The sequence below is a fragment of the Antechinus flavipes genome, chromosome 1 (assembly GCF_016432865.1).
Source record: "Antechinus flavipes isolate AdamAnt ecotype Samford, QLD, Australia chromosome 1, AdamAnt_v2, whole genome shotgun sequence".
Taxonomy (NCBI): domain Eukaryota; kingdom Metazoa; phylum Chordata; class Mammalia; order Dasyuromorphia; family Dasyuridae; genus Antechinus; species Antechinus flavipes.
In genome coordinates this window covers 658369579-658393662 of record NC_067398.1, presented here as the reverse complement: position 1 = coordinate 658393662, position 24084 = coordinate 658369579, and the positions used below count along the sequence as shown (strand labels likewise).

Here is a 24084-nt window from a genome sequence, read left to right as displayed (position 1 = left end):
AGGTTCTCTAAGTATGGCATCATATCATCTGCAAAGGGTGACAATTTTATTTCCTCATCGACTATTCTTATTCCTCCAATTTCTTTTCTTTTAAAAATTTTTCAATAGTATTTTATTTTTCCAAATACATGTAAAGATAATTTTCATTTCATTTTTGTAAGGCTTTGTGTTTCACATTTCCTCCCACTCCCCCTTCCTTTTCCCCAAGACAGCAAGCAATCTATTAAGGTTATATATGTGCAATTCTTTTAAACAGATTTCCATATGTCATGTTGTGCAAGAAAAATTAGACCAAAAGGGAAAAAAAACTACAAGAAAGAAAAAACAAGCAAGCAAACATAAAAGATGAAAATATTGTGTTTTTGATCACATGCAGTCTCTCTGGATGTGGATGACATTTTCCATCTTACATCTATTAGAATTGTCTTGAATCACTGCATTGTTGAGAAGAACCAAGTTGATCACAATTGATCATCAGATAATCTTGCTGATACTTTGTGCAATGTTCTCTGGTTTTGCTCAACTCACTCAGCATCAGTTCATTTAAGTCTTTACAGGCTTTTCTGAAATCATCCGCTCCTCATTTCTTAGTATTGTATTGATAATAGTATTAAAAATACTATTATTATAGTATTTTATTACAGCATATCGCATTATATTGATAATAGTGTGATTATGAACCTTGCTTTATCCCTCATCACCTCCTCTATTTGACTCTTAAAACTTTTTATAATCTAATCTCAACTTACCTTTCCTACTCCATTATACATTATTCTTATTGTATTGGATGTGGTCCAGCCAAAATACCTTTCTTACTGTTTCTCACTTGTGACCACTCTCTGAATTTTTGCCCTGGCTGTTTCTGATGACTGGAATATATTACCTTTCAGCTTTAACTCTTCTGATCCTTATTTCTCTAAAAATTCTTCTCCAGCAACACCTTCTGTCTTTCCTGATTCTCTAACAATAGAGTCATTCCTGCTATGTGAAATTTATCCCGTATCAAATGAGAAATATATGTAAACCACTTAGCACAGCACCTGGCACACAGTAGGAACTTGACAAATGCATGTTTCCTTTCCTTCCTTTTCTCATTTACTTATTTATTAATATTATATTTATTATATATACTATATACAAGAATGATATATGTATTATATATAAAATATATTATTTATATTTATATACTATATTTACTATTTTACATTTATTTCTCTGTGTACATATTGCCTCTCCTGATAGACTGCAAGCTTGCTTGAGGACAGGGACTCTTTCATGTTTATCTTTGAATCACCCAGTGTAATGTATAGTGCATAGTGAGTCCTTAATAAACATTTATTGTTTGATAAGAGTACATACACTGTGTAAATACATATATGTAATATATAAATTTATATATAACATATATAATAAATTAGACATAATTTCATGGGGAATGTTTCACTTGAAGATTAAGGAAGACTGAGAAAGATTTCTTATAGAACATAAGACTTTAGATGAGACTTAAATGAAGTCAAAGGAGCTAGGGAAGGTAGGAAGATAAGAAGAGGAAGCTGGATCCCCTGGGGACAGCCAATGAAAATGCTATCATTTTTTTCTATCAAATGAATCAGGAGGTGGAATGTTTTGTTCAAGGAACAGCAGAGACAGGTGTCACCAAATCAAACAATATTTATACAGTTGAAATAGAGTAGAGTAAGGTTTGTAAGAAACCTGGTAAAGGTCTCAAACTCAGTTTGCCCAAAATAGAACTAATTTTCTTTCCCCTCAAACTCAACCCCTTCCTATTTTCCCTATTTCTATCAAGGGTACCACCATCCTTACAGACATCCAGGTTTGTGATCTTGGAGTAGCCTTTACTCTCACCCTAGATATCAATTAGTTGCCAAATCTTGTCATTTCTACCTCCAAAACAACGCTTTTTTTTCCCCACCCCTTTTCTCCTTTTGGATTCAATCATCACCCTATTTAGGGCTCTCACCAGGACTCTTTATTAAGATTCTGCCTCATCTCTTCCTACTCTAATCTGTCCTCCAAGCACTACATTATTTATGTGGAAAAGATGCTGGGTACTCTTTTTTAATGGGAGGCAGAATACCTTTGGTGAGGTCCTGGATCACTAGGGTTGGCAGCCTGAAGTACAGATAAAATTACTCCTTAAGGCAAGTAGGGAAGGTTACTGAGGGGGATCAACTCAGCCTTATAGTCCCACTCTGTGGAGGTCTTGGGTGGTCCCAGTTAGAAATCCAAGCTACGTCAAACCCCTGAGGTTAAACTTCCCCTAAAAATCTGTCCATGGCTCACACGATCTTTACTGAATCCCTTTAACTTCCCAAGGTTCTTCCTCACGGTGTCTTTCCTCTCTCCCTTTCCCCATGGTATCTTTCCTTTTATCCATCATGTCTTATGATGTCTTTTTCCTTCTTCTACTAACTCACTCTTTTAGGGCGCAAAATCCCTTTTAAGATTTAGCCTGCTGGTCAATGGCATACTCCTATCTCATGGATTATTTCCTTTCTCCTGGTTAATTGTGAGTTCCACTAGGGAACTTGTTACTTGTTAAAACCTTTTCTTGTCTAACTATATGCTCTCCCAAATCCATTCCATATTTGCCATTTCTGGTATTTATTGTATCTCTTCATTTTGTCTGTAACCTCTTCTCACTGAAAAAAAAACAAACCATTTTTTGCCAAAGTGAATAGACACTGTGAATTCTTCACATGATCGAATCCCAGTATTTGGTGTCTCCATCAATCTCACCATTTGGTGCTGAGATGTTCAACATATATATTGGATGACTTGCTGACTAGGGTGTGGAGGGAAGGGAAGGAAAAAATTAGAACAAAGGTTTTTGTAGGAGTGAAAGTCGAAAATTAACCATATATATATATATATATAAAATAAAAAGCTTTAATTAAAAAAATTTTTGGTGTTGAACCCCCAACACATTACCTTAGTGGAAAGAACATTTGTTCTAGGTTCAGAGGACCTGAGTTCTAATCCCAATTCTGACACTTATTACCTGAGTGACTTTCAGGAAATCATGTTGCCATCTTTAGATTTCAGTTTTTTCTTCTGTAAAGTGGGAAGTTTGGACTATATGTCCTCAGACCTTCCAGCCCCAATTTACAATAACAGTCTTCTAGCAATATCATACATCTGTATCATGAAATGACATCTTAGTTCATCACCTCTCACCTGTTTTATTGCCATAGCCTTCTAATTGGTCTTCCTCCTTCTATAAATCCGTTCCCCACCTAACCATCAGATTCATATTCCTAAAGCACAGATATGACCATGCTATTCCAATGAACAAAAACCTTCAGGAATTTCCTCTTACCTCTAATACAAAATATAAACTCCTTTTTTTGACATTTAAAATAGTTCATCTCCAAAGAGATTTCATATTACTCTTGTTGTGTCCTGGGCAAACTGGCCCACTTGCCATTTCTCATATCTGATATTTCATTTCTAGGCTTTATGCCTTTTCAATATCTGTTTCCCTCAAGACTTGGAACACTCTCTTTACCCTTAACTATAAAAATTCCTAGTTCCCTTTGAGAATCCTCTCTTAAATGCTACCCCTTAAAAGAAACCTTCTTAATCTTTCTACTCTCGCTTCCACCAGTTGTTAGCACTCTCACCCACTTGACACTTGAATTATGTCATAATTAATAACTTAAATTTAATAAATTAAATTATGTCAATGGATTATTGAATTTTTGTCTTATGCCCCAGAGCCTGGCATATAGTGTTTTTGCACATAATTGCTGTTTGACAAATGTTTTATTAAATTTAATTGAATGAAAACTGAGGGATGACCAAAGAGTGATAGAGAGGTTCAAGGGAGGCAGGAGCAAACTACAAAATAATTTAAAAATGAAAAATTATTCCAGAATAGTGGAATTTGACAGGTTATCAGAGAAATGTCCAACTGCAAAAAAGGAGATGATCATGTAATGACCATAACTGCTGTAAAGTCCACATAGTATCTCCATTGGTTTCTGTACCAGTCATAAAGTTGTGTTGAATCCCTTTCACAGATTTATGGGAGAATATAAGTAAAGGTCAAAGGGCTATGAGAACATGGATCTATTGAACTATCGATAATTTAAATATTTTTCTAACATCATAAAAAATGAAATAATAACTTACCTCAACTACAGAGAAGAGGAACGTCTTAATTAAGAGGAAAAAATATTAGGGACATATAACTCAGTTTATACATAAAAGGATTCTACACATCCAGAATCAACACTTCTAAAATAAAAAAGAATAGGAGTTAATGTGAAACAAATATCTGCAATAAAAATGAGATATAATGATGATTTAAATAACAGTAAAGCATACTTCCCACTAGTCAAACTAGACAATATGAAAGAGGAGATATAATATAAAGTAGTACTAATATAAAAAGATATGGCAGTTTTCTAATAATCAAAGAAATACAAATCAAGACCACTTTATAATATTATTTTATATCCACCAGGACAAAAATAGCAACAGATGATAAAATTAAAAACTGACAGTACTGTGGAGAAATAAGTATTCCACAGGATTTTTGGTGGAACATTGGACTGATGCAAACTTTTAGGAGGGGAATATAAAAATAGACCTTTATAAAGTGCTTGAGGGTGTACTGAATATTTTATATATAATACTTTGCATTTGCTTAGCACAGTGCCTGATGGGTGCTTAATAAACGTTTATTGAGATTATTTGTAAACTATTATAAGGCCATTTAGAAAATATTTAACAAATAGCTTCTATAAAATAATATCCCATAACACTTTTCAAAAAGAAAAAAAAAACTTTTTTAAAATTATGAGTTAAGTTGTTTTCCAGTCCTGTCCAACCCCATTTAGGATTTACTGAGCAATATGAATGTTATGGAATATTATTGTTTTGTAAGGAATGACCAGCAGGATGAATACAGAGAGGCCTGGCAAGACTTACATGAACTGATGCTAAGTGAAATGAGCAGAACCAGGAGATCATTATATACCTCAACAACAATACTGTATGAGGATGTGTTCTGATGGAAGTGGATCTCTTCGATAAAGAGAGCCTTAATTGATCAAAGATGGACAGAAGCAGCTACACCCAGAGAAAGAACCCTGGGAAATGAATATAAACTGCTTGCATTTTTGTTTTTATTCCCGGGTTATTTATACCTTCTGAATTCAATTCTTCCTGTGCAACAAGAAAACTGTTCGGTTCTGCACACATATATTGTATCTAGGATATACTGTAACCTATTCAACATGTAAAGGACTGCTTGCCATCTGGGGGAAGGGGTGGAGGGAGGGAGGGGAAAATTCGGAACAGAAGTGAATGCAAGGGATAATGCTGTAAAAAATTATCCTGGCATGTGTTCTATCAATAAAAAGTTATTAATAAAAAAAATACAAAAAAAAAGGATTTACTGAGAAAGATACTAGAGTGATATGGTAATTCCTTCTCCATCATTCATTTTACAGATGAGAAAAATGAGGCAAATAGAATTAAATGACTTACCCAAAGTCACATAGCTAAGGGTAAGTACCTAAGGCCAGATTTGAACCCATCTAAATTTTCCAGACTTAGCGCCCTTTCCACTGAACCACCTAGCTGCCCAACTTATGAGTAGTACAATGGAAGTTCAACTATCTCTATCTTATCTTGGAGATTTTTAATTCTGTAAAATTTTATGAAATTATAGTAGAACTATTATTGTAAAAACCAAATTGACTTCATAAATCCTTAATTTAAACATTATAAATGTTAATTTTATACTACTTGGCTTTTGAACTGTGTATGTATTTGCATATTCTTAATTTTTCAGCAAATAAAAACTTCCTCATAAAAATTATAATGCTAATATCTTTCCCATTTCCTTATTCGATGTCCATTTTACCACACTTCATTTACAGAACAGAGAACAGGCCAGGAGAGCAGTGATCACATATCTCTTTAGATCATACTATCTTAAAATAATTGAAAATTTACAATTCCCTCCTTCTCCCAGAACTAGTTCTGAAAACAGCAGCATGAAAAAACTGAAGTTTGGAACAGTTCTCTCATTTACTCTGGGAGCAGAGGACAACTTTAATAAGTTTAAAAAATGAAGAAACAGGCTAGAAAAGTAGTAAACAACAAGAAAAGAACATGACCTTTGAAAGTTACTATGGTGACAGGGAATATCAAAACACACCCAGAAGACAATATAATCTAAGAACCTACATGCAAAGCCTTCGAGAAAAATGTGAATTGGTCCTAGGCTCTGGAAAAGTTAAAAAAAAGGGTTTAAAAAATCAAATAAGAGAAGGAGAGGAAAAATTGGGAAAAGAAATGAATGATGCAAAAAAAAATCATGAAAAAAGAGTTAATAGCTTGATAAAGAAGGCACAAAAAATAGTAAAGAAAATAGCACCATAGAAACCAATAAAAAAGAGGCATAAAAATCCATTGAAGGGAACTTAAAAAGCAGAATTAGTCAAGTGGAAAAGAATGTATAAAACCTCACTGAAGAAAAAAAATTCCTAAAAAATTAGAACTGAGCAAGCAAAAGCTAACAGCTCCATGAGATCAAGAAATAATAGAATAACAACAATAACAAAAGAACAAAGAAGAAGAAAATATGAACTATCTCACTGGAAAAACAATTGACCTGAAAAATACATCAAGGAGAGGTAATTTAAGAATTATGTAAGAATTATAGGACCATGATCCAAAAAAGAGTCCAGATATCATCTTTCAAAAACTCATCAAGGATTATTGACAGAACCTATGCCAGGGTAATAAAAAGCAAAAAAAAAGAAAAGAAAAAAAGTCATCAAGGAAAACTTCCCTCGTATCCTAGAACCAGAGAGTAAAATAGAAATTGAAAGAATCCACTGTTCACCTCTTGACAGAGATCCCAATATGAAAATTCCCAGTGATAATGAAGCCAAATTTCAGAGTTCACAGGTCAAAAAGAAAATATTGCAAACAGCCAGGAGGATACAATTCAAATATTATGGAGCCACAATCAGGATAACAAAAGATTTAGCAGCTTTACATTAATGGATCAGAGGGTTTGGAATATGATATTCTGGAGGGCAAGAGGAAGCAAAATTACAACTTACCCAGAAGAAAACTGAGTATAATCCTCCAGGGGAATAAAATGAATATTTAATAGAAATAAGTACTGTACATACTCTTTGATTTAGCAATACTACTGTATCCCAAAGAGATTTAAAATAAAACCCCCAAAGGAACCTATTTGTATAAAAAATATTTTTATCAGCTCTTCTTGTGGTGGCAAAGAATTGGACACTGAGGGGATATCCATCAATTGGAAAATGACTGACTAGGTCAGTATATTATTGAAATGGAATGCTATTATTCTAAAGAAATGATGAGTAGGATGATATCAGGAAAATCAGAAACAATTTACATGAACTCAAAAATTTTTAAATAGAATGTTTTTTAAAAAAAGAATGACAACAATGAGACAATATAACTAAAATTTATGGGATGAAACCAAAGTAGTACTTAGGGGAAATTTTATATCTCTAAATGTTGACATCAATAAAATAAATAGTAGTTTGTAACTGGAAAAAAAACCAAAAGTCCCTGATTAAACACAGAATTAGAAAACCTAAAAATCAAAGGAGAGATAAATACAACTGAAAGTAAGAAAACCATTGATTTAATCAATAAAACAAGGAACTGGTTTTATGGGGGGGGGAGAGAAACAATAAAATAGATAAATTACTGATTAATTTGATTTAAAACAACAAAAGAAAAACTAAATTACCCATATAAAAAATGAAAAAAGGTGAATTTATTACAAGAGAAAATGTAAGCAGTTATGAGGAGCTATTTGCTCAATCATATATCAGTAAATCTAAGTAAAATAGATGAATATTTACAAAAATATAAATTGCACAGATTAACTGGATTAATTGAAGAGGAAATAAGAATAATTAAATCATCCTATTTTAGAAAAAGAAATTGAACAAGCCATCAGTAACTTCCTAAGAAAAAAAATCCCCAGGACCAGATGCATTTACAAGTGAATTCGACCAAACATTTGAAGAACAATGAATTCCACATCATATAAACTTTTTTTTTTTTAAAAAAAAAGGCAACAAAGAAGTTCTACAAAGTTGTTCTTATGACACAAATATGGGGCTGAAACCTAAACCAGGAAGAGCAAATCAAAGAAAACCACAGAGCAATTTCCCTAATGAATACTGAGGCAAAAATTTAAACTAAAATATAAGCAAAATTATAAGAACATATCAAAAAGACCATATGCTATGACCAAGTAAGATTTATACCAGAAATGCAAGTTCAGTATTTGGAAAATTATGAGTATAATTGACCACATCAATAATCATACAGTTGTTTCAAAAGATGCAGAAAAAACTTAACAAAATACAACACTCATTCTTATTAAAATACTAGAAAGCATAGGAATAAATGAAGCTTTCCCTAAAATGGTAAGTAGTATCTATCTAAAACCATTAGCAAGTATTATCTGTAATGGGCAAAAGGTATATATCTTCCCAATAAGATCAGAGGTAAAGTATCACCTCATTATCACAGTATTATTCAATATTGTACTAGAAGCTAACTATAGCAACAAGGGAAGAAAAAGAAATTGAAAGAATTAGAATAGTTAATGAGGAAATAAAACCTTACTCTTTGTAGATTATATGATGGTATATTTGAAGAACCCTAGAAAATCAATTTAAAAACTTAGTTGAAATACTTAACATCTTAAGCAAAATTGCATGATATAAAATAAGCACACAAAAATCACTGGTATTTCTACATCAAACCAATAAAGTCAACCTAGAAGAGATAGAGAGAGAAATTCAATATAAGATAAATGTGGACAATACAAAATACATGGGAGTCTACCTGCTGAGACAAGTTTAAGAACTATACAAACACAATTACAAAATACTTTTTATACAAATAAAGTCAGATCTAAACAATTGGAGAAATATTAATTGCTCATGGCCAGTCTGAGTCAATATAATAAAAATGACAATTCTACCTAAATTGAGTTACTTAGTGCCATAACAATCAAACTACCAAAAAATTATCAAAACAATCTGGATCTTGCTATGTATTAGAGTGATGGATTAATGGAACAGATTAGGTACACAATACATAGTAATAAATGACCATAGTAATCTTTGACAAATGCAAACATCTAAGCTTTTGGGACAAGAAATCACTATTTGACTAAAACTGCTGGGGAAATTGGAAAGCAATTTGATAGAAATTAGGGTTTAGGCCAACATTTCAAACTGTATACCAAGATAAGGTTAACATGGGTCCACGATTTAGATATAAAGGGTGATGCCATCAGCAAATTAGAAGAGCATGGAATAGTTTACTTGTCAGATCTACGGAGAAGGGAAGAACCTTTATGACCAAACGAGACAGGGAGAATTATGTGATATAAAATGGATAATTTTGATTACATCAAAAGGCTTTTGCACCAAACAAAACTAATGCTGCTAAGATTAGAAGGAAAGCCAAAAACTGGGAGAATTTTTTTAATATTAAGTTTCTCTGATGAAGTCCTCATTTTTCAAATATGTAGAGAACTGAGTCAGATTTATAAGATGACAATTCATTCCTCAATGGATATAAAGTATATAAACAGGCAGTTTCCAGATGAAGAAATCAAAGCTATCTGTAGTCAATGGGAAAATTACCCTAAATCACTATTGATTAGAGAAGTACAACTTAAAATAACTCTGACATACCAATTCACAACTACCAGATTGATAATATGACAGATAAGGAAAATGACAAATGTTGAAAAGGATGTGGAAAAATGGGGACACTAATGCATTGTTGATGGAGTTGAGAACTGATCCAGAGCAATATGGAATTATTTCCATAATTCCACATAATTCCATAAAACTGCATAACTTGACCCAGCAATACAACTTCTAGGTTTTTTTCCCCAAAGAGATTTTTAAAAGGAGAAAAGGGCCTACATGAACAAAAATATTTATAACAGTTCTTTTTTGTGGTGGCAAAGAATTGGACATTGACATTGGGGAATGGCTGAACAAATTGTGGTGTAAAATATATCATTTTAATGGAATATTATTATGGTATAAGAAATGATAAAGATATTTTCAAAGAAACCTTGAAAAATTTACATAAATTGATGCAAAGTGAAGAAAGCAGAACCAGGAGAACATTATACACAGTAACAGTAATATGGTATAGTGATCAACTAAAAATAACTTAGTTATTCTCAGAAATACAATGATCCAAAACAATTCTAAAGAATGCAATAGATTCTGAATGTAGATGGAAGCATTTTTTTTTTTTACTTTATTTTTCTTAGGTTTTTTTGGGGGAGGGGCTGTTTTTTTCCCTAATCACCAATCACTAATATGGAAGTTATTAATTTCCATCACTAATCATCTAATCACTAATTTTGGAACATTACTAATGTGGAAATATGTTTTGCATGAATGTGCATGTATAACACTATAAAATTATTTGCCTTCTCATTGAGCAGGAAGAGAGAGAGAATTTGAAATTCAGAATTTTTTTAAAAAGCCCAAATGTTAAAAAATTTTATGTAAAAAAAAATAAAATTTTTTAAAAAGAGGACACATTTTAATTAAAAATTAAAAACAGAGAGGGTCTTGTTTTTGGAAAAGGTAGGAAGGTCATTGGGCTACAGAATATGTGGAGAGAAACAAGGTATAGGAATACTGGAAAGGTAGAAAGGGACTAGATTACAAGGGTTCTGAAAGCCAAAAGAGCATTTGTATTTATTCCTCGAGGTCAGAGAACTACTGAACTACTGAGTACAGAGAACTACTGAAGTTTATAGATTTGGGGTTAAGGGTAGAGCTGATGTGATCAGAACTGCAATTTAAGAAATCACTTTAGTGATTGAACAGAGGATAGATTGGATATCAAGCCATTGACAACAATCTAGATATGAGATGATTAGGGCCTGGACCAGGAGGTTGCTAATGTCACAGGAAACAAGGGAGTGTTCGCAAGAGATTTTGCAAAAATGAAATTAATATACTTTGGTAAAAGGTTGGATAGTGGGTATAAGAGAGTGAGAATTTCAGGGCAATTCCTAGTTGTGAGCCTGAGGGAAGGCCTATAGTAATAGGGAAGAAAGTAGAATGTGGTGAAGGAAAGATAAATTGTGTTTGGACATAATGATGTCTACTGGACATCCAGTTTGAATGTCTGAAAGGCGGTTGGAAGTGTGAAGGTAATGGGGATAGCATGGGCAGATAGCATAAAGATGGTAATTAAATGATGGGAGCTGATGAGCTCATTGAGTGAAGTATAAACAAAGGAGAGCAGAATAATGAGGAACATCTCTGGTTAGGAGACATGATCTGGACAGAGCAAAAGAGACAGACAAGAAGCAGTCAGGTAGGCAGGAGGAGAACCAGAAGAGAACCTAGAATTCCATTGGAACTCTGGAGAATAGTTTGAGGGGAATAATAAGGTTGCAAGTCAGATTATAAGGGAAGGATGGGAAGGAGTGGAGTTCCTTTCCAAGGACTTGAGCTACAAAAGCAGAAAAGATACAGGGAGATATTTAGCAGGGATGGAAGCATCAAGGGAGACTTTTCCAAGATGGACATAGAGACAGATGCATTCCCTGGTTTTGGAGGCAGAGAGGGTGGTTTGAATTCCTGACTCTGTTAGCTTCTGTGATGACATGTATAAGACAGAAAATGACTGAGGAAAGAAGGTTCTTCAGTCATCTTTCCCCTGTCATATTGGATGACTTTGAGGTCAGTTATTTCAAACTCTTTAGACCTCAGTTTTCCCATCTATAAAACTGGGGGGTAAAACAAAGTGATTTCTAAGGTCTCTTCTAGAAATAATTTGAGAAAGAACTAGATGTAATTTATAGAATTAAAGTTGGATTAAAATTCTGACTCAGACATTTCCTTGCTGTGTTATACACCTACCTCACCAGCTTTGCAACCCTGAACAAATCACTTAAACTTACATAAATCTCACTTTTCTCACCCCCAAAATGGAGAGTATAATTGCATTTGCTTCATAGGTTGTTGTAAGGATCAAATGAGAAAAATGCTTCGCAAACCTTAAAACTATGTATGGAGAGTTTTTCTACAGCAGTATAAGGTTTTCAACCTTATAAATTCTAACCTTTCAGAGATGTAAGATTATTTTCCCTATTTTACAGATGAAGAAACTGAGGTAGATGGAAGTTATATGATTTGCACATGGATCTGAACTCAGGTTTTCCTGACGAGTTCAGGGCTCTATAACTTTGAGCTGCTCCCTAAATTTTTCTAACCTACCGGCCCCCTCGTGTTTGCTTCTTTTAAAGTGACCATGCTCCTGTTGGCTTCCGCGTGGCCAAGAAGCTGATATATAAGAAGGTCCGACGGAATCTGGGCTTTGACCGCTGCCTCCAGTTTCTGAGCTCCGGGTCTGGTTTCTCCAGGGAAGTCCAGGAGTTCTTCCTCAGCTACGACATCATTGTGTTGCAGACATATGGCCTGACAGAGTGCACGGGAACTCATTCTGTCTCCAGTGGGAAAGACTTCAAGCCATACAGGTACTTAGGCTATGGCTGGGGAACGAGGGGCCAAAACCCAGACAACAGGAGAGACAGGAACCAAGGGTGTTGGGTGGGCAGGTGAGGGGGAGGGAAGGGAGTGGAGACTTTCTGGGGGTGGTCTGACTCCAGGATGGTCTCTGAGCCTTGATGGAAGGAAAAGAGCAGTTGTCATTCTTTCTCTCTTCCTAATCACCCAGGGGCCACAAAGGGCTGTCCAGAGAAGGAAACAATGAACCCTGGAGGATATTGTTTGATGAGTCACTTTTCCCCTGTGGCTCAACAAAGTGCCTACTAACTGTAGAAAGCTATCCTATACACTGAGGGAAGGATGGGACTAGGAAAGAATAACTATCATTTTGGAGCTCACAATCTAGTAGCAAGAAGACCCAAACACAAGGATGGATCACAATAGCCAAGCTTTAGCTGCAGGAGGATCCAAGGAGAAAGTGGCGGCTCACTAGTGTATGTCTGAGACTTGGGAGGATCAACTTGAGCTGGACCTTAAAGGTTGGGTGGTCTTGTAGCTGACCAGCTTTTTAAGCTCTGTGAAGATGACAGGGGTTATCTTCCATGATTAACCTAGGAGTCTTGAATGGGATAATGGCAACAAAAGTGTATCTGATGAGTATGAAGTCCTGATGTCTAGAAGGGCTTGGTAGGAGAGCTCTTTGACTCAGTTTTCTGATCTATAAAATGGGGAGAATATTATCACCTATTATCACCTATTGTGAGGATTATATGAGATATCTGTAAAGTTTTTTGGAAACCTTGAGGGCTGTATAGTTAAGTACTATTATTATTAACCTTTAACAATATTGTAATTATTATCACAATTGTAAACAATACCTGTAAAAACTCTGAACTGCAGCCTTTAACATAGGTTGAATATCTTCTGTTGACACTTTTCTGGTTTCTCTCTTGTGGTTCTCCCCTTGGCTGGCTGCTCACTCCTCAGTATCCTTTGCTTAATCATCAGATCACTGAGTCTAACAACAGCTGCGTCCCAAGGTTACATCTGAGACCCTCTTTTCTCCCCACTCCAATCTATTCTCCATGAAGTGTCTTCCTAAAGTGCAGGTCGCTCCCATACTCAAGAACTATTATCTATAGATTCATCAATAAACTCAGGCCTTTAAATTTTGTCTCTTCCTACTTTTAAGCCTTATTACATTGTTTTCCTTCCCCTACTCTCTGGTCCAGCACAACTGGACTTCTTGGTGTCTCTTACATATCCCATTGCTGGACCTTATACTGTCTATCCCACAGGTCTGAAATGTATTCCTTCCTCATGGCCACCTCTTAGAATTCCTAGTTTCTTCCTTCAAGACTTAAGATCAAGTGCCTCCTTCTACATGAAGCCTTTCTTGACTTTGTTTATGTTGCCTCCCTTTCCTTTTCAAAAATTGGCTTGTATTATTATTATTATTATTATTGCTGGGGCACTTGGGGTTAAGTGACTTGCCCAGGGTCCCACAGCTAGGAAGTGTTAAGTGTCTGAGGCCAGATTTGAACTCAGGTCCTCTGACTTCAGAGCTGGTGCTCTATCTACTGCACCACCTTGCATTATTTTAAATATATTCTGTACATGCCTATTTATGCATACATTATCTCCCCTGATAGTATATAAGCTCCCCCAGGGCAGGGGACTTTCACTTTTGCTTTTATACCTCCAGTATCTAACACAGTACCTAGCAAAGAGTAGGTGCCTAATAAAAGCTCATTCGTTGGGTATTTGGATGTTTTGAGTAGGAGGGTCTTGGACTTGGACTTGGTTCTTAGGCTTCTTTTAGCCCTTAAAGTCTTGTGGGAAGGCTATGCTGATACTCAAGTTCCCAGTTACTTTTTTTTTAAATTAATTTATTTTATTAAAGCTTTTTATTTTTCAAAACATATGCATGGATAATTCTTCAATATTAACCCTTGCAAAACCTTGTGTTCTGATTTTTCCTCCCCTAGATGGCAAGTAGTCCAAAATATGTTAAATGTGGTAGAAATATGTTAAAGCTAATATATACTTACATATTTGTACAATTATCTTGCTGCACAAGAAAAATCAAACCAAATGGAAAAAATGAGAGAAAATAAAATGCAAGCTATCAACAACAAAATGAGTGAAAATGCTATGTTGTGATCCAAGTTACTTTTAAGTAGCTCCATTCATGCCTTCAAACCTTCTCTTCCACTTGGGGAAATCAACATATGCAATATGCTTTCTGCAGCATTCCTGCCTTTGCCTAGGCTGTTGCTTATGCATAGAATGCCCTGTGCTTCCCCTATTGGAACACCTTTCCTCAAGGCTCAGAGCCAGCTCAATTGCCATCTCCCATCTGACATCTGTGTTCATTTGCCCAGTGGTTACAGCTGCCCCTATTTTCTTTATAATTTATTTGTATTTATCTTATGTATATTTTACATTTATTTGTCTGTATGTATATCATTCCTTCCAGTAAGACTAGATGGTCCTCAGAGAACTTCTAAGACTATGAGGACAAAAATAAAGGGCAAAGTAGACTCCTTGAAGATTTGGGAGGGGAATTTATTCAATTTATTTTATTTATTAAGCACTCGCTAGATGTTTAGCACGGTGCTATGTACTTCACAAATAATCTTTTAATATAATTTAATAATTAATGGGTTCTTATGACATCTCTAAGAAGTATGTGCTATTATGACCCCATTTTACAATTGAGAAGGTTAAACGGAGGTTAAATGATTTATTCAGGGTCACAACAAAGATACCAAGTGCCTGAAGCCAAATTTGAACTCAGGTCTTCAGGCACCAGACCTAGCCTTCCATCCAATGTCGACAGGGACTTTATCATCCTCAATTCAACAAACATGTAAAGACTTTTAATATTCAAGATACTGTGCTGGATGCCAGGGATACAAAGACAAAAGCTTCCTACTGAGGTGACAAAGAATAGATAAGAAACATATGAACACAATCCAGTCTTGGGAGGGAGAGGTCACTAAGAGCTGGGACTGGGATCAAGAAAAGACCCTTGGAAAGAAACCAGGCAGAATGTCACTGATGGGCAAGTTACTGGTGCAAGTTAACTAGAATGGAATGGAGTTAATATGGGTTGGTACCAGCAAGATGGATAGAAACCAGTATGATGAGGGTCTTGAAGGTCAAAGAGCAAGAGTGGAGGGTAGATGATATTATTAGCTGTCTCTTAGGAATATTGTGTGCAGCTGGTGAAGGATGAGGAAGGGATTCAAAGCAGGGATCTTTGTGAAGACTTGTTGAGTTGAAGATGAAAAAAAGGGCAAGTTTTGGTTGAGTGCAAAGGAAAATATATTTGTAATCCTTAAAGCTATCCTGAAGGGGAATGGGCTAAGCCCTGTTTTCTAACAGAGAAGAGGTAACAGGACTGGAACCTTTGAGGCCCTGAGGGAATTGATTCTGTGAGGTGGAAGACAAAGGATGGGGAGCAACATAGGGGCCCAAATTGCCTCTCCCTGTGTGAGGAGGTGCCTGAATCCTCAGCAGGTCCATGTGGGGGGCTTAGAAGGAGGGGATTTTCCTACTGATGTCCTATCTCTCTTCAGCAGTGGAAAGGCCATCATGGGCGCCAAAAGCATGATCCGGTATCCAGACCAAAATGGTCTGGGCTACTTCTGTATCTGGGGCAGGCACCTGTCCATGGGCTACTTGAACAATGAATATAAGACAAAAAGGCTTTTTGACAATAAAGGCTGGCTGAACACTGGAGACATGGGCACCCAGGATCCCGAGGGCTACATCCACATCACCGGCAGGACAGAAGGTAACTGAGAGGGACATACATTGGCCCACTTTCTCTCAATAGCCTTCTTCTCCCTTGATGACTTATGGATAAATACAAGAAATAATGAAAGAAAAAGCATTTAAGAACTCTTACTGTGGGTCAAGGTGCTCTGCTTAGTGCTGCAGGGATAGTCTCTGCCCTAAAGGATTTCATATTCTCTGCCCTAAAGGAGTTTATATCCTGTGCCCTAAAGGATTTTATATCCTCTCTCCTAAAGGATTTCATATTCTGATTGATAGAAGGGAAGATAGATGGGGGAGTGCTGGCCTAGGTGGGCTCTCTTGCTCAGAGAAGTCAAGGAATGATAGGTGAGGTTAACAGGGCAATAGATTGTCCAGGAATAGCAGCACTGACTAGATTACTTTTCCCAAATTAGGGCAAAGGAGTCATTATGATAGAAAGATGGTAGGAATAAGCATATATAGTGCCTACTACAGGTCAGGTGGTTTTGCAAATATAATCTCACTTGATTCTTACAACCACCCTAAGAAGCAGGTGCTAGTATTATCTCCACTTTACAGTTGGGGAAACTGAAGCAAGTTAAAATTAAAATGACTTACCCCCCAGAGCTACATAACTAGGATGTGTCTTAAGGTTATATTTGCACTCAGGTCTTTCTGACTCCAAACCCAGTATTCTATCCTTTTTTGCTATTAGTTGCCTCTGTAGCAGCAGTCAGCTAGTTTCTGGGTTAGACTAGTTACAAACCCCAGAATCCCAAGAACCTAGGTAGGGACCAGAGTGTCAGTTTGGAGGTGAACACTAGTTTGCAGGTCCTCCTACTCATAGGATCATAAACTTTGAACTAAAACCTTTAAGATCATCCAGTTTTATTTTATAGAGCAAGGACTTAGGTGATTTAAGCGGCTTCCTTGAAAGTAATGAACTTCATGCAGGTAAATAAATAAGCCGGAGTGAGAGAATTCAAATTCAGGTTCTCCAATTTAAGTCCTCGGCTACTTCCATTCTACCTCATCCCAGAATAAGACTTAACAGAGATTTTTAAAGTAAAGTTTTAAAGTAAAATTTAAGAACATAGGAATCAAGGGAATAGGGTCCACTGATAATCTTGCCCCCCTTCTCAGGAAACAATTGCCAGGTGCCAAATTAATAGCTTTGGATCCACTGGCAATTGTTCATTGAAATTGCAAATTAATTATGTGATTGGATTCATCTGCTCCTCAACATGTGGTCCAACATTCATTTTTATAAAAAAAATTTACAAAATATTGTCCAATATTCATTTTTCCAATAAAAGGAAAGATACTGCCTAGGACCAAACTGACAGCAGAACCAGGAGTAGAACTTAAGATCTCCTCACTTCCTACTCAGAATGTTCCTCGTAGAACTGTGAAAAGGATCATGGCAGTTCGCATTTGCAAAGTACATAATAGAGCTCTATGGAATATTTTCTCTTCATCATCATATTTAAAAAGTACTATTTTCATTTTATTGATAAGGAAGCTGAGACCTGGAGAAACAAAGTGAGTTGTCGCAGCTATCATCCAATTAATTGTTGAAGCTGGGACTCAACCGTAGATTTATTTAATTATTTTGGCTCCAAGAGCAGGATTTTTTCTACTATTCTACATTACCTTTGGGATGATAATGACAAAATGGACATGGAGGCACTTTACAAATTGTGAGCTTTGTAAAATGTGGATTACTCTGCAAACCGTAAAGTGTTCTGAAAACTGTCAAGTACTTTTTTTATAATGAGTTTCTTTGTAGATTGTAAAGTATTGGGGGGGGGGGATAAATTATTCCTATCTTGAGGAATATAGTTGCTTTGTTGACAAAACAAAACATTCCCTTGTGTCCTAAAAGCTTTATTGGGGGTGGGGGGTATTGTTTCAGAAATCATCATAACCAATCAAGGGGAAAAAATCTTTCCTGGACCAATTGAGAATATGCTGAAAAAATACATTCCCATTGTCCGCTACGCTTTGATTGTGGGACAACAAGCCAAGTTCCTGAGCGCACTGCTGACGCTGAAGGTCTTCTGCTTCTAGTAACTGGTCCTTAAGGACACTGGGCGTGTGGGGGGTGGTACCCTTGCCCAGCTCTTCGGTGGGGAGTCTATCTAGGATCCATGGTCAGCCAAAGCAATGGTGCCCGCCTCTGCACCCTGGGGAAGGAACCCCTCCCTAGATGTCTTCCATACACAGGTCTTTCCCGACCCTACTGTTTCCATTTGCTAGTGCTCCTCCTCAAAATTACATACTTTGTGTCTCCTGTATTTTACAGACATTTTATAATATACGTCGTTTACACAGTATTTATTGTTGCATTTTGCGTCCACCTGCAAGGGGCCACAATGGGCAGCTTGGGGCCAGGATGACTTCCGCAGGTGGCCACTATCCCCCTCCAATGCATGGGTGATCTCGGGCTGTTCACTCAGCTTTCCAGGCAGCTCTCTGGGAGCGCCAATCTGAAGTGGAGAGGAGGCAGTTTCCTTACTGGAAGTTCACCTATGCTAATGAAATCCCTGGTCTGGTCCACTGATATGGGAATCCCCAAGTCTCAATGCAGGTTTTGGGATTCTCCAGCATATTTTTAAGGGCTTACACCACCACCACCACCGAGGCTCCTGGGACACCCTGAGTTCAGGTTTTGGTTTCCCTTGATGGAGGGTCAGAGTGCTTTTTTTTTCTTTGTATCCCCAAACTAGGGCAGTGCATGGAGCATTTAAGACAAAACATCTCATCTCCTCACTCCAGGCTTTTCACTAGCTGTCTCCCTCATCCCTCTCATGGTTTCCCTGACCTCCTTGGGCTAAAATCCCACCTTCTCCAAGAAGCCTTTCCCAAGATTGTCCCATTTCATGCCAGTGATTTTTCTCTGCTACTTTTCCCCAGTTTATCCTGTCTACAACTAGTTTGTACTTAGTTACTGGCATGCCATCGCACCCATTCGACAATGCCTCTCTGAAAGCAAAGCCTTTTACTTTTTATGCCCCAGAATTTCGGTAGCAGACAGTGGGCAATAATAAACATTTGCTGACTAATGTGTGTGAACTAAAGTGTTCGCAATAAGTCCAGGAGAAGCGGTTCTTGGGTGGCAGTTTTTTTGAAGGGCCTAGCTGAGTATCTTGACCCACCTCTGGACACAGCAGTCTTTGGGGCAAACCCTTGGAGTCATATCCAGGGTGAGAGACGGGGACACCTTCAGTGCCAGTGAGTTGGGGTGATTTCTCTCCCACAGTGTGAGATCAATCTGGACACTGGTGAGCCTTGCAATATGCTGACACAAGACGCCATCAATTTTTGCCGAAAGCACAACAGTAAGTCTGTCAAAGTGACAGACATCATAGATAACAAAGATACCATCATCGACGCAGTAATACAGAGTGGCATCGATAAAATCAACCAGAAAGCCGAGTCTGATTCTCACAAGATCCTCCGATGGAAAATCTTAGAGAAGGACTTCTCAGTTACAGGTGGAGAATTAGGTAGGTAGGGATTGCTGCTCATCCTCCAAAAACCCAGGTGGGGGGATTTTTAGGGTCCTGGATCATCAGTCATAAGGCATCTTAGAACACACATATTAGAGCTAGAAAGGAACTTAGAATATAAATTCTCAGGGCCAAATGGGTCTTTAGAATAATTCTCTCTGCCCCCTCCTCCTCCCTCTTCCCACCTTTGTAGTTCTGGGGAAAATTGAGGCTAGGGAGTAGACAATATGTTCAGTAAACCAGTGTTAGAGCCAGGACTACAAGGGAGAGAGTCCCTTATTCCTGATCTCCATGCCTTTCTTCCAAACTGTAAGCACTGAGGGCCGGGTCAATGAGGTAGAGTAAGAGCTTGATTCTTAAAGATTAAGCTGCATTATTGGTATTTTTTCATTACCTTATTAACTCTGAAAACCAAGAAAACAAGTCCTAATTTGTAGTATTTAAGATTCTGTCATTGAAAATTTAACTAGAGGAGCTGGCCTAGTACACCCACCCTTATTCTTCCCTCTACCTCGCTTTTTCCTTAGTAAAGTGGGGCCCCTCCTCAATAATGTGCCCCAAGTTGTGTGTATGTATACATAGTGAACATGAGAAAAGACCTGTTTGCTCAGAGCTCAGGGTTCAGCAGCTGAATAGGAACAAAGGTAGAGATGAAAAGTAGGAGGAAGAGCTTGAAGTCAGAGGACCTAGGCTCATATGCTGTCACTGTCATTTGTATGATGTTGGGCCATCTCTCTGGGCCAGTTTCATCAAAGGGAAAGTGAGGGGAAGCCTTTTCAGCTCTAGATTCATGTATCTACAAATACAACTTTTGCCTAATTTTGTGTGTCAGTCTCTGTTTAGCTGTCCTAAAAAAAATCTTACTTGGTCCTATGTTTAAATAATGGGATGTGTTTAAAAGAGCATCTCCTGACTGACTGTAAACTAGGAATGGTAACTCTTGGGTTGCTTTCCCTGTGTACCAAGGAGAGAGGACTTTGTAAACTGGAAAGCACTCCCATCACATGTAAGCTATGATCCTTCTGAAAGCTTTTCAAGCACAAACAGGGCAAAAAATAAAACAAACAAAACACCAATCTCCAGCTTCTCTGTTCTCAGTAGTTTCCAAAAACATTGGCAGATGTGACTTGCAGCAATGTGGGTATCCCCTCTCCTGGTGTCCGCATCCTCCCACGCCACCGCCATGACTAGGAGGGAGGCAATTCTGACAGTCTGTCTCCATCTCCATCAGTTCTACTTCCCTTTTGATGCACACCTTTTCTTGTAGATGCTACCTCCCAGGTGTTCCGGGTAGCAAGCTGTAGTTTGCTTATATTGCCCAGGTGTCTTTCTGTTCTTCCTTGGTGCCCTGCAGGTGTGATTAATTTGACATCCTGTTGTCCATGATTTAGTCTTAGGTCACAATTAGAGGAACAGTAGCAGCAGGAGGCCATACCTCTTTGGCCCTTTCAAGTATACAAAATGTCAAGGAACATAACACAAGAATTATCCCCATTTTATATAAAAACTGAGGCTTAAAGAGTTAACTAGAACCCTGGTGTGGCTCTTGACTCGTGGGATTTGTCAACTGTGTGAAAGGGCACATCTGTCCCCCTCTCTGAATCTGTTTCCCCTTCTGTAAAAAAAAAAAGGGCTTAGATTGGGTCTCTAAGAGTCCTTCCAGGTCTAGATGTTCTGAGGGAAAATGAGGTGCTCAAGAACACTCAAGATGTTAGAGTTGGAATTCAAAAGTAGGTCTTTTGATCCCAGTTCCTCAAATATACTCTGACTTGGGGTGTCTCACTCCCAGGCACTTGAGAGCCAGCACCAAGTGGGATCTGCTCATTGTCCTTCTCTCCCTCAGGTCCCACCTTGAAGCTGAGACGGGCGCATGTCACCAGAATGTACCAAACGTTAATCTCCAGTTTCTATATCTAGCTCTCTCTGTGGTCCAGGTTGCCATGGACTGTGGAAGGCTCTCTCCTTTTTTATCATGCGAATGTGACTCCATGAAGAACGTGATGATCCTGAAGTTGTCAGTGTTTATAAACCTCCTCTTGGGGAACAGGTTTTAAAATAAAATTCTATCTCCCACAGGAGATCAGGAAAGCCCACAGTAGCATTATTTAGTCTCCGTAACCAAAAGAATGATGTTTTCTATGTGGGATCTCCCCCACCAGAACAGGTCCCTGGCACCCCAATCTTGGAGAGTTCTGATGTCCTTCTAAAAAATCCTCCTTAGAGGATCTTGCCGCTGTACCTCCAGGGTTTCTGATGTTGGGGAGTGCCTGTTAGCCTCTCTCTTTGTTAGACATCTGCTTATCTCCTTTTAGTCACACCTGTCTTTTGGTGAGACCAAATTTTTCCTGACCCCCCTGTATTTACTGATTCACCTAATACAAGATGATATATCAAAGTAAGTAACAAAAAACTGAAGTGTTAATCTGTTTACTGCCATAGAGCAGACTTTGAAGTGTGGAAACTGAAATCATAAATTCAGGATACTGACATCTCAATTTTCTTCATGGCTTTTCACTACCCTGAGCTCTGGGAATAAACAGATTTTTAAGTCTCAAACTACAGCACCAGATCATGAGCGCAAAAGCCCCTTTCTATCCATTTTAATTATAAATCTGCCATAGGAGGATGAACTTTTCAACCATAAAAACTCTTGAAAAACTGTCTACCATGTCCCAAATTGTAGAGTTACACAATCCGACAATCTCGGAGACCTTCGAGTCCAAGCCATACTTGGATGAGATTTCCTCCACAACTGCCAATACATAGTCATTCAGTATGCTCGAAGACCCTCAGTGAGGGCAGACCCAGGACTTATTAGGAAGTTGTTTCTTAATCTGTAGAGAGCAAAATCTACTTCCTTGCAAATTCTGATCACTGTGATGTGTTGATGGAGAGTATATTCACACTGACAAAATTGCACATCCGTGAAATTTGGAATAATTCCAGCACATAAAACATGTTTTTTAGTACATTTCTTGGAAGGACCCCCATGAAACAACAGTCTGGGGGCTCTTCCCCGAGTTAGCATTTCAAAAAAAAAGGGATGGGAGGAGAAGGGCACTAGGAAGGGTGGACCATGAAATAATGGCTAAGAGCTCCAACCATTAATAACTGACTGTCTTCTTTTGCTCAAGTCTGAGAGTGGGGTCAGATAGTATGGACATACTGAGATCAAACACTTACTGGTTTCCAAACCTTGTGGTCCCTGTGAAGCCTTATGAGCTAGTTTCCATTCCTGGAAGCAAAATCAGGGCACAATAAGTCCTTTTTGTCGCTAAGCCTCAGTTTTCTCATCTTAAAGTAATGGGGATGGACTTGTGGGACCTATAGGATCCTTTCCAATTCCAAATCCTTGATTATTTAAAGCATTATATCTGGTGAGTGATGGGAAGTTTGGTTTCTCAAAGCTGATGAAATCCTCTTACTCTTTCTCTACCTTTTCCTTGAGGCCAGATCAGATTATCCAGGATATTTTAACAGGTCAGAAGAACTCTACAGACACAGAAAACCAAGCATCTTTCCCAAGCATCTACTAAAAGTTTCTCATGCTATCCTTGGGCTGAGATGGAAAGACTTGAGTTAGATGAACCTCTAGGTAAGGGCATTCCCAAATACCCCCAAGAGCAGAATCTATTGTAGGAAGGAGTAATCATACTAACAAAATCCTAGATGCTTTAAAGTAAAGCCACAGGCTCCGAAGGAAGCACCTCATTTCAATATTGTATTCAGGTGATGGTAGGAGGTCCATCCTGGTCTTTACTCCCAGACTGGAAAGAGCTGTCCTAACAAACAATTGCTATTGCACACTTACAGAACAAAGGCTTACTGACCAATTTTTTTTTTTTTTTTACTTTATGATAGCAAGCATATGCATGGACACTGACCATTAAGTGGTAGGGACAGAACGTTTTGCTTGAATGTATGGAGAGTTGTGCAGAAATATAATGAGAGTAGCCAAGTCTTCAAGCAGAGGCCAAGAGCCGCCTTCTGCAGGGATCGGCCCACTGGGCAGGAAGTTGGACTGGATGCCTTGAGATCCCTTCTAGCTTATATTCTATAGTTTCATCCTGACTTTCACGGTGCTGACTGTCCCATTTCCTCTTGTTCCTGTTCTTCTGCTCAACTAGTTCACAAATTCTCCAAGAAGTGTCTTTTCAAGAACTATGGGTGAAAGTTGGTCTCATGAGCTAAGATGAGGCCATTTCTTGTCCTGATTGATGACTGAACCCAGTACTTGCCTTTGGACATTTCCCTGGGTC

General features: G+C 37.7%; 1 protein-coding gene across 4 annotated transcripts in view; it reads left to right on the top strand.

Moving 5' to 3' along the window:
* LOC127544884 (long-chain-fatty-acid--CoA ligase ACSBG2-like) overlaps positions 1-21913 on the top strand; it is a 68960-nt gene extending 47047 nt beyond the window's left edge. For 2 of the 4 annotated variants that reach the window (XM_051971768.1, XM_051971770.1), the window contains exons 10-14: positions 12347-12577; positions 16133-16350; positions 18229-18368; positions 19576-19822; positions 21669-21913. In XM_051971768.1, the coding sequence (XP_051827728.1) occupies positions 12347-12577; positions 16133-16350; positions 18229-18368; positions 19576-19822; positions 21669-21742 (910 nt within the window). In that variant the 3' untranslated portion in view covers positions 21743-21913. Of the gene's footprint in view, positions 1-12346; positions 12578-16132; positions 16351-18228; positions 18383-19575; positions 19823-21668 lie in introns of those variants that run through there. The other 2 variants (XM_051971769.1, XM_051971771.1) reach the window with 2 other exon arrangements.
* Positions 21914-24084: the final 2171 nt, after the last annotated feature.